This window comes from Mustela nigripes, chromosome 12 (genome assembly GCF_022355385.1).
Source record: "Mustela nigripes isolate SB6536 chromosome 12, MUSNIG.SB6536, whole genome shotgun sequence".
In the NCBI taxonomy this organism is placed as follows: Eukaryota; Metazoa; Chordata; class Mammalia; order Carnivora; family Mustelidae; genus Mustela; species Mustela nigripes.
The window spans coordinates 63,659,390-63,674,369 of record NC_081568.1 but is presented as its reverse complement, the minus strand read 5'-3'; the positions used below and the strand labels follow the sequence as shown (position 1 = coordinate 63,674,369).

At 52.1% G+C, this 14,980-nt stretch overlaps 1 protein-coding gene across 2 annotated transcripts in view; it reads right to left on the bottom strand.

Moving 5' to 3' along the window:
• Window positions 1–146: 146 nt before the first annotated feature.
• CPLX2 (complexin 2) overlaps window positions 147–14,980 on the bottom strand; it is an 81,920-nt gene continuing 67,086 nt past the window's right edge. The window contains exons 1-4 of one of the 2 annotated variants that reach the window (XM_059417396.1): window positions 12,718–12,953; window positions 5,466–5,585; window positions 5,148–5,323; window positions 147–4,381 (exon numbers count right to left, since the gene is read on the bottom strand). In XM_059417396.1, the coding sequence (XP_059273379.1) occupies window positions 4,184–4,381; window positions 5,148–5,323; window positions 5,466–5,496 (405 nt within the window). In that variant the 5' untranslated portion in view covers window positions 5,497–5,585; window positions 12,718–12,953 and the 3' untranslated portion in view covers window positions 147–4,183. Of the gene's footprint in view, window positions 4,382–5,147; window positions 5,324–5,465; window positions 5,586–12,717; window positions 12,954–14,980 lie in introns of those variants that run through there. The other variant, XM_059417395.1, reaches the window with a different exon arrangement.

The following is a 14,980-nucleotide window of genomic DNA, read 5'->3' as shown; positions in this document are numbered from 1 at the left end:
TCCAGTGTCCCGGCTAGCAGTGTGGGTAAAATGGAAGGGTTTCTGGGGCCTCTTGAGCACTGTGGCTCAGCTCCCTCTCACCTCAGCTGGTGCCTTGTGTTGCCCTGGTGATGCCAACAGACAGAAGAAGACAGACAGACCAAGAGTTGCTGTACAAGGTCTTTTCTTTGTTGTCGTGGTTGGTTTGGTACATCTTAGCATCTGCGTCATACAAAGGGGGGAGCAACAGCCATGGCTTTTGGTCAGATTCAGGGGGCATGAGGGGGTGCCCCTCCCCTCCCCCCAGGCACTGACACATTTAAAGAAAGCAGAGCAACAAGGACACAGCACAGATGTGGGAAAGGGATTCCCCCGCGAGAGCAGGATGGTCGTCCTCACCTGAGTCTCACTAGAACCCCCACCCCAGAACCAGCACAAACACCTCCCATTCTCTCCCCAGGGAAGAAGTAGGGCAGCCGGAGCAGGGAGGGGAGTAGGGGACACGTGTGGAAGGTATGTCCTCAGGCCTGGGAGACATACATCACCTGAGCCATCTGATCCCCAGCTGCCTGTCCCATCAAGGGCATGCAGGACCCTAGGTTGGAGCAGCTGGGGGGTGGGGCGGGAAACTCTGCCAGCTAGGTGCTGGGAGCTCTCAGGGCTGCGGTTCTGCCCATATCCTCTAGCCAGAGCCTGTAAGACAGCTTCTTTGCCCACCAGCTGTCCCACCTGAGAGCGACCTGGGTTGCTGAAATACTTCTGTTCCCTGTCTCTCTCTCCCTCTTCCCCTGCTGCTTCCTTCCCTCTCTGTCTTTCTCTCTCTCACACACATACCCCTACTTAAGAAAGTCTGTTGACTTCCTGCTTGCCTTTGGGGGGACCCTATATGGTTTTGCTGGTAAAGATACCTTCCAGGAGCCGAGGCTGCCCATGTGTGCAAGTCCTGGCTCACTGCCTGTACCCAGCATGGGTGATCCAGAGAAGAATTCTCCCTCATCTCTGCTGGTGAGCTCCCAGGCATGCAAGTCTGGCCGTGGTCTTCCCTGGCAACCATGCCTGCCCACCGCAGGTGCTGCCCACTCCCTTGCACCTCATTGTTTTCACCATATACAAATGATCACTCCTTCTTAGTTTCCTAGCTGGAGAGTGTCTCCCTGATATGTTGTAAGTGTGCACTGAATTCTGGGACTTCTCCCTCCGCATCCCCGCCTCCTAAGTGTATCACAGGCACCTCTGTCCCACTTATGTGTGGCACACCCATCCCCCTCCCATCCGGTGGATCACACACACCTCCCACCCCAGGTACCTCAGGTGAACATCCCTTCCCTGCCAGAGCACACCCCACACATATCTTGTTCCCTTTCTCCCTCCACATGTGTGTGTTGCACACAACATCTTCACTGGGTCACACGTTAGCTTCTTCCCACAGTTAGGTCTCTATGAGGAATGATAGTCATCATGCCCCCTGGATCGGACAGTGATCTCCTGGCAGTGGTTGGAGGCAGGTGTGCCCCATGCTGAACTCCTCCCTTGCTATCACCTCCAGGAAGTCCTCTAGTCCTGCTTCTCAGGAGTAGACCTGAGGAGTCTGGAGGAGTCTAGGCCACACCTCAGACTAATCCAGCCACCCTGGAGGGCACTCTTATATGGAGAAAACCCTGAGCCAGCTCTGGAGGTACAGAGGGGCTGTGGAGACCACCAGGGACATCCTCTGAGGGTCCCAGAATATCTGACATGACTGGGTTCCTCTGCTTACCTGAAGCTTCCTGAGCCTTGGTCTCTGCTGCCCATCTGGCACTCTCTGTGTCCTACCTTTGAGATCGATGGGCCCCTGTCAAGGAGGGGACGTTTTTGAACACTTGGAATCCACATCTGTGTCTAGGTGGGGCTCACAGACAGGGTCTGGGGAGGCCTGGGGCCCCTGGACTGGGCCCTGCCTATTTCTGTCCCAGGACCCCGAGGGCTCTAGAGAATGACCATCCTGCCCAGGAAAAGAGACACAGACAAGCAGACAATAGGGGTGCGAGGTGGCTCCCCATCACAGACACAGGCACAGACACAGGCCCCCTGGATGGGGGGCAGGACACAGGGGCACAGGGGAGGGGCCGGGGGCGGGGGAGAAGGGCAAATCCAGGGAGCTGGAGCTGCTGGAGCCCTGCTCCCTGGAGAAGGGACAGACCAGGGGATTTTTCTGGTTCCCTAAACATATGGATTGTTTTGTCTCATCTTTAAAGTATTGCAGTCTAACTGATATGGCTTTAACTATTGGAAACGGACAGAGAAGACACGTGTCTCTCTCTGAAATAAAAGCATAAATCCACTAACATGGAAAACCTGCAGAATGCAAACGGGGGTCAATGGGGCAAGAGCTTCAGGGGCAGGCAAGTCGCCCCCTCCCTGGGCCCTGCTTTTGGGGTTGGCCCTGGTGGGGGCCCAGCATGGCTTCTTGAGGCTCTGCCAGGGTCAGTCCCAGTGGGCTTCTGAGGACCTCAGGCAGGAGCCCCCCAAGGGTGGGAGGACTCTAGGCCAAGGACAAGGTCTCCTGTTGGATGTGGCCACCTGTGACCAATGGTTTTGGGGCTAAGATGCCCCAAAATGTTTTTTTCTCCCCCAGCACTCATTCTGCATCCAACTGCCTATTCACAGCTACACACGTGCACACGACAGTATCAGCACATCTGACATTCTCTCAAACACATACTTCCACCACATCTAACACATACCCTTCTCCCCAAACACATGCCAAGCTGACATGTGCAAACCCTACCACACATACAAGATGGCTAGAAAACAGATACGACACAGTCTCCATCCATACACACCCCCTCAAACAAGCCCACGTACACAAGGCTGCCTCCCACACACGATCCTTATCTAACACAGGGATGTGATTAACAGACACACACAATCTTAAGACATACGTACACTGTAACAACACACCTATAGGTACAATCTTAGGACACACAGTTGCTGATGCAGTCTCTGCCACACACACTTATGTGTGCATGGACACACACTTTCCTCTCTCATTTGCTCCTTGGCCCCCCCGTTCTTATACAACTGACTGAGCAGGAGGCCTTGACAGTTTGGGGTGGGGTGGGGAACAAATGTCATTTTCACACATCCCAGAGGAGAGTTTGTTCTTGGCCAATGAAATGAATGGACAGATGCCTTCTGTCAAGTGGGAACTGGCTTCTCCCCAAAGCGTTGGGGCTTTGGCCAGGAAAGGTCCTCCTGGGGACCATGGGGCTCTGGAAGCACATGGACAGGATAGGGTGGGAAGAGGGGTGAATAGGACTGGGGGCAGCTTGGCTATACCAATGGTGGGGTCCCATGGCATGGGCCACCGCTGCCCAATGGCTCCAAGTATTTTCTGGGGGGGCCTGGGTAGCCCCTTGGCTGGGAAAACTGGACCCAGCCTGGCAGTGGGGCGCCAGGACCCAAGTGGAAGGGGGGAAACAAGGGGCTGCTCTACCCTGGGTCCTCTCCAGAGATGAGTTAAAGTCCAAAGAGGATCCATTTGGAGGGACTGGCTTGGCAGGGGCTATGCCTCTTCAGGTGGGGTTGGGAGAGGAGTAATCCTAGGTTGGGTGCCATCTCAGGGGAAGGAGAGAAGGAGGGCCCCAGCCTTCTGCCAAGACCTAGGCCTGGCCAGAATACAGCAGGGCCTCTCAGGCTGGGCCCTCACAGGGCAGGCTTATCCTGACTCCCTTCCTCAGAGCCAGGCCACTCAACACCCCTGCCCTGACCTGGAGGCCCACTGTGGGTCAGAGGCCAAAGGTCGGCATGCTGGGCAGGGTTGGAATGTGTTATTACTTTGGCTGGCTGGGGACAATGGTCCTCCTGGCAGTGGGGTGCATGAAGGAATGTATGGGGGTTACCACACTAGCATAGACCTTAGGCTTCCTTCCGGAGGGGCCCTCAGTACCTCTGACACTGGGTTCAATGCCCCCTTCTGGGGAGGGGAAGCTGTGTTCCCTTTTTCAAGCAATTTGAAGTGAGGTGGGGGCTGGATACCCCAGGATGAAGGGGGTGTGAGAGAGTGCTGAGAGGGAGGAGTCCCTGGCCGGGGAAGGGGGGCAGAGGTCAATTGAGGTTTTCCCCTTCAGAACTGAGACTTAACTGAATAAAAAGAAAAGAAAGAACCAAAAAAAAAAAAAAAAAAAAAGGAACAAGTGGAGTGGGAACAGGGCAGGAGGGCCGGTTACTTCTTGAACATGTCCTGCAGTGGCCCCGGGAGATATTTGAGCACCGTGTCCAGGATGCTCTCCTCCTCTTCCTCCTCTTCATCCCCACAGCCTGCAGGGATAGCCTTCTTGGGCCGGGTCAGGCTCCCCTCACAGGGCTGCTCCAGGGCGGCCTTCTCCTCTGCCTCCTTCTCTTCCTTCTTCTTCAGCCCATACTGGGGAGGAGGAGGGCAGACATGAGCATGAATGGGGCAAGGAGAGGGCTGGGTGGGTCTCAAGGTCATGCAGGTTCAGCTGGGCCGCTCCTGGAAACTCCCCAAACCTCAGTCCTCTCATCTATAAAATAGGGATAAGGATGCCTTCCTTATGGGGTTGTGCCTGTCCTTAACTGGTGCTCCATAAGCGTCCGTGCATGGGGTTTCCTTTAAAATTAATACCTGCCCCTAGTAACTTCTCTGCTCTTCTGAAATCCCCCAAGATTTGACATCTGAATGTCCTTCCTTATGTTTGGATGACAAAACTTGATCTGAGCTCATGGGAGGCTACTTACAGCCTTGATTTTTTGCAGTGGTGAGACTAGACTCATATACTGAACTGTTTGGCCGAGGGTGACAGCTGCAAATCCACTGAGAGTGAGGTGCAAAGGTAACAGGTCCTCAGGCACTACGGTATTTTCCTAAAATTCCCAAATTCTGGATTGCAAACATTCGGTCTCCAATGTCTCAGGTACAAGATTGTGGACCACAGCCGCAAACATTAGGGAGCACGTCTCATGGGCATTATCTTATTCAAGTCCCATAACACTCCTTCCAGGGAGCTGTGCCTGTGACACTCACTTTACCCTCTTAGGAGAGCAGCGCTCAGAGCTAGGTCTAAAGTTGGAGCTGCGGTTTGCGGAGAGTTGTGGGGAGGGTGGGGTAGTGCAGGGGGGCGGCTTGACCTCCATGCCTTCTACTCTCCAGGCAGTTGGGAGGTGCTGACCTTGTCTCGGATCTGCTGCCGGACCTTCTCCCGCTCAGCCTCCATGCGTGCATGCTTGGCCTTACGCTCCTCTTCCTGCTGTCGCAGAGCCTCCTGTCGCTCCTCCTCCTTCTTCTGTGCGTCTGGGTCCTTCTCCTCCTCTCCCCCCAGCATCTTCCCCATATCCTTGGTGGCCCCTAGAGTGGATGGGTTGGGGAGGGAGAAAGTAGGGTCGGGGGGTCAGGGCTGGGGATGGAGGGGCCTAGTGCTCTGCGGGTCCCTCCCAGCTGGGTTGGGACTCAGGTCGGGGAGTGAGGAATGCTGGACTCGGGGCCTCACCTCCAAGGGCCTGCTTCATGACGAAGTCCATGACGCCAGTTCCAGTTAGCGTGCCCTAGTGCGCAGTCAAGTTTGCATGCAGTGCTTCTGGCAAGGCCTGGCTCAGGGAGATGTGTCAACCTGTAGAGTAGAGTCGGAGATCAGATGGGAGAGGCCTCAGCTCACACAAATGGCAGCCTTGCCCTGGTTCAGGCCCCAGGCTCCATCAGCTGAGGCCAGGACCGGATGCCCTGGCACCCATGGAAAGGAGATGGAAAGGGGCTATTTCCTGAGTACTTGCTGCAGGCCAGGCACATATGTGTGGTCACATGTCTTTGGATTCTAAACCCTTCATCTCGACCATATTGCTTTAATTTGGTTGAAGCCAAGAGTGCTAGAAGGAACCCAGGAGTGCTAGAAAGAACCTGGAATTTGGAGTCAGACAGACAGAGCTCTGTTCTTATACCTCCCTCATTTCTTGTTTGCCATGTGACATTCAGCCAGTTACTGGACCCCCTTGAATCCCAGTTTCCTCGACTATATGAAAGAATGGTGGTGCCTCTTTTCCCAGCGCTACTGTGGAGACTGGAGAAAATTTCTGCCTGGCCCACTGGATCAACCCCTAGATGGAATGAGCATACTTAGGGCCCCAGCAAATCAGAGGCCAGTTAAAAAAAGAATAGTCAGCTTGGATGAGCATATCCAGACTTCTGAAATTAGACAAATGGAGAAATAAGTTACTTTTACTGCAACAAACATGTAAGTTTTTGTGTTTTATAGCTTAATATTGATTTTTATTTTGAATTACACATGGGAGGTTGGAGACATGATAATCTTGGGGCTTAGGACCTTTAAAGTACCAAGCACAGGCCTTATAAGCACTCAGCTTATGTTAATCCTCCCCTTCTCTCTCAATTACCAATTTTCAGTTTTTACTATATTTTTAATTGTTCTTTTTTTTTTTTTTTTTGGCATGAGAAGGTTTTCTCCAAATAAAATCTTTTTTTTTTTTTTTAAGATTTTATGTATTTATTTGACAGAGAGAGAGAGAGAGAGAGATCACAAGTAGGCAAAGAGGCAGGCAGAGAGAGAGGGAAAAACAGGCTCCCAGCCGAACAGAGAGCCCGATGTGGGGCTCAATCCCAGGACCCTGAGATCATGACCTGAGCCAAAGGCAGAGGCTTAACCCACTGAGCCCCCAGGTGCCTCCTCCAAATAAAATCATAGTGGGAATCTCAATATGCAAAATACATAGAAGTGGAACTATTCGAATGTTAGTGGGGAGAGGTGGAGCTTCCCTCCTCCATTGACCTCCTTCTACCTTGTTCCCTTCAAATCCTTGAAAATTTCAACCCTGATGTAACTCTTAGGTCTCCTTTCTAGTTCCACCATTCAGTTTCATGGTTTTTTTCCCATAGACAAAGCCACCACAAATCCCTTTTTGTGTGTGGAGGGGAGCATCCATGAGCTATCCAAAGTGTGATGTAGTCACCTGGGGCCAGGCCTCCTCCCCCGGGCCTGGGAGCCTGCACAGCCTTGGGGTCTTTATGATTTGCTAGGAGAAAAAAGGGAAACAGTGGCAGAGAAGCAGCCTGGATATCACAACCAGGTTGAGTTCAAGGTCACTGGCTTTTTGTTGATGATGGATTTTCCTCATTTCTTTCAAAATGAGAAAACATATCAGCAGACTGAGATCTTTCCATCAAATGGGGCCCGAGAGTTTATTTGAGGACTTCTACATGATCATACCACCCGACAGGTTGTTTGGAGGAGGGCAAGTCATGATGGAGTAGAAAAACATTGCCAGGGGCTTTAGCATCAGACACACCTGGTTAGACCACTGGTTAGACACACCTGGTTAGACAAACCAGGCTCTGATCAATCCTGGGTTGTGGCCCCCTGGAAAAGCAGTGTGCTCCCTACCAGTGACAGGAGTATTAAGCCTACCCTTGTACTGATATTTGAAGAAGAGGAGATCCTGGTCAAGTGCCTGGTGTGTAGCAGCTGCTAGTTAGTGTGGGCCGTTGCTGACTGCATGTTTATAAGGACATGCAAAAAAGGAGCGGGATTTCTAGGAAATGCAAAGAACCCACCCTGATCCAGAATTCTGAGTTTGAAAGGCAGCTCAGCTCAGTCAATTAAGATGTTTTCACTTGATTCAAAAACATTTCGAAGAGACTACATTTCTAACAACAGGAAATGAACAATTTTAATAATCAAATGATTTCAGGAACTACTGGGTTCCTCCTCTCTGTTTCCATGCAGCTTAAAGAATTGGCAGGTGGTGCTGGAGGACACGGGACTCTAATTTGAGATGCCTCAAATTGGTCCACAGGGCACCTGGGCTTTAGGTCCAGCCTCATCCCTAACTTGCGGCTCTGGCAAGTCTCTCTCCTGGACCAGATGATCTTCTGGGCCTCCTTCCCAGTGGTTCTGTTGGAGCAATTCTGCAACATTTGAACTGCCAACCACCCAACTGTGTCCCCAAATCCTTCTTCTGTCTTGGTTCTGTGACTTAGTTCTTTCCTCTCTTCCATCTCCTACTGCACTCACTCCTCTCCTACTGCTCCCTCTTCCCTCCCCACCCCAGTTTTGCTGCCTCCTGTTGTTCCTTTCCTTTTTTCAGTAAGTGTTTTCCCTAGGACCCTGACTTTAGCCCGTACCTCTTTTTCCTCTCTAAAGTTTCCATAGGAGAACTCATCCTTTAATGATACCTAGACATCTATGGGCTCTCAGACCCCTATATTCATTTATCCAGGTTTCAGTTGCGCATCTACTATGTACTAGGCAGTGTGTTAGGTACTGGGGTTTTAAGAGTGAACAAGACAGACAAAGTCCTGCCCCCATGCAGATTACATTTCGGAGTGTGTGAACTCAGTGAGCGAGTGTGTGTGTGTGTGTGTGTGTGTGTGTGTGTGTGTGTAGGGAAATAGGCAATAAATGAGTCAAGAAGTACACTTGCCTTCCTCTTGAACACCTCCCTCTGGATATCCCATGGCACCATTCAAAGTCAACATGCCATCTCTGTATCACCGCATCATCTCCTTCTTTGGACTCTTCTGCTTCTAAGCATCCATTCAAGGAACTTTGATTACCACCCCTCCCCACCCTGCAATATGCAAAGTACATCTACTCAGTGAGGGCTGAGTCTTCTGGATACTTATATCCCTGTTGCTCGAGGTGCCCCCCTTGTAGCCTGCTGGGATTTAGTAGCTTCCTGGGTCCACCCCAGAGTCCTGCTGCCCACTCCCAGCATGGCTCTCTCAGCTCTCAAGTAATTTCTTGTTCATCTTGTTGAGGCTTTCTTAACCAATTTCTCAATGCCCAATGTCCTCCTCCCCTATCCCTTTAAACAGATGACTTTCCTCCCACTTCAGGTGGTGCATTGGAAGGCTGGTCGACTCTGGGTCAGGCATACCTGACTCTGATCCTGAATCTGCTACTTTTTAGCTCTGTGATGGTGAGTAATTGTCTTAACCTCCCTCCCTCATGCAATGAGGAATACAATACCCCTTTGAAAGGTTAGAAATAGTGTATACTATGCCTTTGGCACATGGTAGGGGGGCTTGGTAAATGGTGACTGTTATCAGAATGATTGATCCCAGGTGGTATGAGCTCCTGCAGCCTTCTTTCCTAGTTTCTGAAGATGAGGTCCCCCTCCTTCCTCCTGAAATTAATCTATCTGCCTGAGCCGCAGATCTTCTCTCCTTCAGGCTTTCATGTTCCCTCTTCTTCACATCCTCAGTCCTTCTCTATGGGTCTCTTTATCCCCTTGCTTCTCCAACTCCTGCTCTGAACCACTTTTCCCTTCCTCTCTGCCCTCTACCTTTGTGATGAAGGGGTCTCCACTTGGTTTCTCCACTCCTTCACCTCCGGGTCAGCCCTGCGGCTCTGTGAGAGCAGAGATCCACTGCCTCTACACTGCCACCAAAATTGCCCTCATCAGAGCCACCAGAGGCCTCCCAGATGCCAGATCCTGGAGCGATTTCCCATCCCTCTGTAGCATCAGATGTTGATGATGACCTCTTTTCTTTCCCCATCCCTCTATTTTTCAGCCCTCTTCTTGGATCTCCTGAATTCTATGACAGAGCACTCCTGTGGTCTTCAAGCCTCCTTCTCAGACAAGTCTTCTCTCTCTTTCCTTTAAAATGTAGATGTTCCCCCAAGTTATCTCTCTCCCTCTTCCTTCACCTGCTGTGCCTCCTTCCCCCACTGTTTCCCTTGGGAATATCACCTAACCCTTTGATTTGTGCCCCTCTTTATTCACAGACACTCTCTACACCACTTGCACATTTAAATCTCTGCTGGATATTGTCACAAGGGTAATCTCAGATTCAATCTGTCCAAAGATCAATCTCACCCTTGTTTCCCTTATTCAACCATTTTTTTCTTCTAGTGTGCCTTGTTCCAGTTGCCTCAGCTGAAAACTCTGGAGTCAGTGATTTCTTTATTCCCTCACTCACTCACTCATCTGAGTGAGTCTCTGAGCATCTACTCTGCCAGGTGTTGTTCTGGAGGCTGAGCTGTGGTAGGGAAATGGGAGTCATGTTTGCTCTCACAGTATTCAGTGAGCTGGGGAGGTAGACACTGGACAAAAACTACACAAGGAATTGGTGAATTAAAACTGGGATGGAGTGCTGAGAAAAAAGTCTGGAGGCCTTCTGCATCTGCACCCTCTTCTGCTACGGCTTCTGCTATGGCTACTTCAGGGCCTCGAGGTTCTGGATTGGTGCATAATCTCTACGTCTGTCCCTCCCTCAGCTCTCATCCATCCTCCACATGGCTGTCCAATTAGTCTTTCTGACTGGCAGATCTGTTCATCAAACACACCCTGCAGTGGCTTGCCACGGCCTTGTTAAACTGACCACAGTCCTTGTGCTGACCTTCAAGTCCTGCACAGTCTAGCACCTGCCTGCCTTGCTGTTCCTTTCCCATCCCTTGCATGTGGTTCTGCTTCAGCTATATCTGAACACATATTCTATTTGAAAACCACTGGGCATTTGTTCCTGCTGTTTTTACAGCCTGGGAGCCTCTTAACCTCCTCTCTGCCAGTTCAAATCCTAGCTTCACTACTTACTAAGCGACCTTGAGCAAGTGGTTTAATCTTTTCTCATCCGTAAAATGGAGACGATAATACCCAAGGCATGTTGTGAGCATTAAATGAGATAAATAAAGTGCTCTGCTGAGTGCTTGGCACACAGTAGGTGCGCAGTACATATTAGCTGTCATCATCATCATCATCATCACTGTTAAAGCAGCAACAGCAATATTAATTTTCAAAGCTCCCTCTCAAACATCACTCCCTCTGTAAAATATCCCAGATCTCCTGGGTGAGATGTGCTGGTGTCTTCCTTTTCTGAGACCCATGGTACTTTCTAGAGCAGCCTGGCCTGCCTGCAGCTCATGCACTCTGTCTAGCTATGTGTCTTTCCCTTCCTGATCACTCTGAGTTCCTTTCAGGGCAGGGCCTATATCTTGTTCATTTCCCTTATCCCAGAGTCCATAACATCTTCTGGCTCATGGTAGAGCCTCATGACATATTTGCTGTGTTGAATTTAATGTGTGCCAGCGAGTATGTGAGTATATGCATTCAGAGTGTGATCCTGCGTGTCTAGCTCTGAACTTCGGCATCGTGTGAGTCTGCGTGAGCGTGTGTGCAGGCGTGTGTGTAGATATTTTGCCATATGCCTGTAGGAGTGCTGAGGTCGGGCAGGTTGCATGCTGTTGAGGATTTGGGCCAGACCGCCAGGAGGCGCTCCTCAGCGGTTCTGCGGGAAACCTTGGTCTATTCCTGCGCGGGAAGGGTGGTGGTGGTGGTGGTGGTGATGGTTGTGGGGTGGTGGTGGTTGTGATGCTGGGCTGGGGGAGGGGAGACAAAAAGGGGAAGAGAGAGGGGTGCTGCTGCAGCACGTTTCTCTGCCATTAGCGCATCCAGAACCTAGGATACATCTTCAGCTTTCCCTCCCCGACTTCCTCCAGCCTGTCCCAACCTGAAGGCAGCGGAGGTACCTCCTTCAGGCTTGGCCTTCTGAGCCCCAAGCGGTTTCGGGACTGGGCCCCGCCATCCGACAAGCAGATTCGGGCACCTGCAGTGTTTGTCCTTGTAGCTGTTTTTCTGTTCTTATGGCTCAAGTCCAGGCTATATTCACCGCAACTCAGCCCAACACTCATTTCCTTTTCACAGGGGACCCTAACGCTAATGGCGGTGGCACAGACAGGGGATGTCCCTTTATCCTCCACCCCACCCCCACTCTACGCCCTGGAAAGGAGAAGCCCTGGGGGAGGGGAAGGAGCAGTGGGGGATGGGAGGGGGTAGGGAACCGGCTTCCTCAGAAAAGCAGAAGTGGCGGGGGCTTCTTGGTTCCCCCGCAGTAAAGGATAGGAGTCCAGGCACCCCTCTCCCGGTCTCCTGCGGAGACCAGCACAGCCAGCAGCTCTGCCCTGGAGCTCGCGGTTGGCCACTGAGAGCGCCCCTCCCCCAACACACAAAGCTCCAACCCCAAGACCCAGCCTGGTATCAAACTTTGATGGGGTAGGGGGCAGAGTGGGGCCCGTGAGGGCCTCAGATGGGACGGTAACTAATGACCCCGGGCAGAGAACGTGCGCTGGCCAGACCTCGGCTCCTCCTCCTCCGAGGACAAATGGTCCCCTTGGTCCCTCATCTCCAATCGACGTTTGAGGCTTTCCTCCCCTCCACCTTCGGCTGCCCTCCCCCTTGCTGGCGCCCTCTGACTCACTCGGGGAGCCGGAACCCCTTCGGGGGAGGCTCCCTCCTCCCGGGCGAAGAGGGCTCTGGAGGGTTCCAGGTTAAGCACAGCCTGAAGTAGCTTAGATAGACGTCCCCCCACCCTCAACCCCGTGAACTCGAAGTTGTTCTCTAGGTTCAGACTTGAGTGTCCCGCCGCCCTCGAGGCGGTCCTGGCTCCCCGCGAGCCAGGCTGTTTCGGGCTTCTGCCGGGAGGTCTCCGGGTCGGGGCCCACTCCTCCTTCCCAGTTTGCTCCGGCTTCACTCTCATTCCTCTGCCTGCTAGCTTTCACCCTCGCGGGGAGCTGTCCTTTCAGCACCACGGCGAGCGCGCCCAGGAGGGTCTCAAATGCTGCGGTGCAGCCGCCCTTTCCGGTTCCCGGCCAGTCTTGGGGAGCTGTCCCCTCGAAAGCCGTACTCCCCAGCCTCCCAGGCTGCCCTGCAGCTTCACAGCTGCAGAGCCGGGACAGCCGGGACCCTGTTGCCCACAGCCCGGCTCCGCCCTCCCGGCCCGTGGTCAGCACCGACCTGGCGGTCCACGAAACCGTCTGAGCCACTGCAGGGCTCCGGGCGTACTCAGCGAGGCAGTTCTTCTGCTATTCCAGCTCCCGCCGCCGCCTCGTGCAACTCCACCAGGCGAGCTGGGGCCGCGGCTCCTGCCGCGGGCGGCTGCCGGAGGCGCCCTCCAATCACACCCCTCAGCCAGGCCCTGACGTGCTACCGCTCCCCTTCCAGATGGGAAATTCAAATCTCTCTCTCTCTCTCTCTCTCTCCCTCTCGCTCTCCCTCTTTCCTCTGCCTCTCCCTCTCCTTCCCTCTTCTTTTCTTCTCCCCCCTCCCTCCTCCCTTTCTCTTCTCTCTTCCTCCTCCCCCTTCCCCTCTCCCTTTCCCATTCTTCCTCCTTAGCCCATCTCTTTTCTCTCTCCAGTCCCCTTCCCCCTCCACCTTTCGCTGTCCCCGCCCCCCCCCACATCCCTCTGCCACTACCCCCCCCACACCCCCTGCAGCCACCTGTCCTGGCCAGAGCTCTTAAGACCACAAGCTTCTTGCATCAGTGCGCTGAGGGGAGGATGGAGGGTTCTTTAGCAAAGCTCAAAGATCACCTGCTCAGGAAAGCCCTGATTTGGAGAAAGAATTCGTCACTCTCTTCTCGGGACTTTTGTCACCCCTAAACACACTCCTGTTTCAGAGGCTTTTCTTCCTCTATTTGCTTGTCCTTGCCTGTGAGCTCCTATAGGACAGGTCCACCCTCAGAACATCTTTACAGCCCCTTAGCACCATGTCCTGGCACAGGAGTACTCAAGAAACACTGATGGATCATGTGGGTAAAGCCCCAGCAAGGGATAAGGAATCCTTCATGTGGACCCAGAGGAAGAAGGCTGTTGCAGAATTCAGTGTAAAATTCACTTGCCAATGCCTTGTAGATCTGATATCCTGTGAAGAATCAGGAACCCTTTGGCCAACTTTATTCTAGAAGCCTATGTCTTTCTCTTGTATGGCCAGGTAAGAAAAGGGTCCTCCAAGAGGCAGGGCAACATCTGTCCCCACCCCCAGGACCTTCCTCCTCCTTTCACATTCATTTCTCATTTTATTACTGTCTCCTCATGAGCCTCTCTATTCTGCCTGCCATCTTTTGGCTCTAAAACGCTTCCTTTAATCCAGACCAATGTGTAAGAAAATGGCTTAGGAAAGGAGGGGCCTTTGAAAGATTTGCAGGAGTTTATGCATCAGTTAAGGTTATGTCAGAGTGAAGATGACTTCTGCTTCTGTAAGGGGATGGCTTCCTTCCAAGGAGGGAGCTGCAAGAGCTGCAGAGGGACAAGATTGGGAGAGGAAGGAGGTATGATTTTGTTCCAAAAGGAGGGGACTGTTCTTTGCACAAGTTCACAGCAGAGACCTCAAAGTGAGGGACCTCCACAGGTCAGAGGCCATTGGTAGAACCACCCTCCTTGCCTGTCCTCTTCTATGGCTCATCTCTGTTCTTCCCTTACAGGCTATGGGGCTTGGTATAGGGAAGACCCTTTATTTATGGCTGAGTTCTGTTTAACACTGTGTTGGGCCATGAGCATGCTTGTTTTTAATTTTTCTTCCCTTTCCTGAGGCAGACACTCATGGAGGAGGGGCAGAGGGGAGGCTGTTTGATTAGAGTGACTTAGACTTGCCACTAATGCCTGAGGGGAGATCTGGGCAGGGAGATCTGACATCATGCCATTTCAAGACTCACAGTCCTCCTCCTCTCTCTCTCCTTCTCCCTCCTTTCTCCCTGTTCTTCTAGAACAGAAGCTCAGTGAATGGGACCTGGCTGGCAGCACTCTAGTTACAATTGGGGTTTTTCCACAATGGGCATTATCTTTAACATGAACATCAACCAAGCTGGGCTAAAAATCCAGCCATCTTTCAGAAAAATACTGAGCTCAGTTCTGGATAACGTACTTTAAGATGGATTTGATAAGCTTGTGTATGTTTAGAAGAAAAGGGTGGTTTGACGGTGGGTGTCTGAAAATCAGGTCAAATGAGGGAGAGTTGAAGGATTTGAAGATGTTTCATCTGGAGGAGAAGATGCTGAAGGGGCAGGTCTTGCTCAGTTTGTAATTCCAGCACTTAGCATGATGCCTGACAGAGCTGGTGCTAAGGAAATGCTTGTTGGATGAATGAATGACCGCTGCAAGGAAAGAGGAGTACTCTTGTTTTTACCAGCCCTGAAGATAGAATTGGAGCAACAGGGGAAAGGTAAAGGGAGGCAGACAGAAACTCTATGAGAAAGAATCTTCTCTCAATTGGAGTTGTCCAG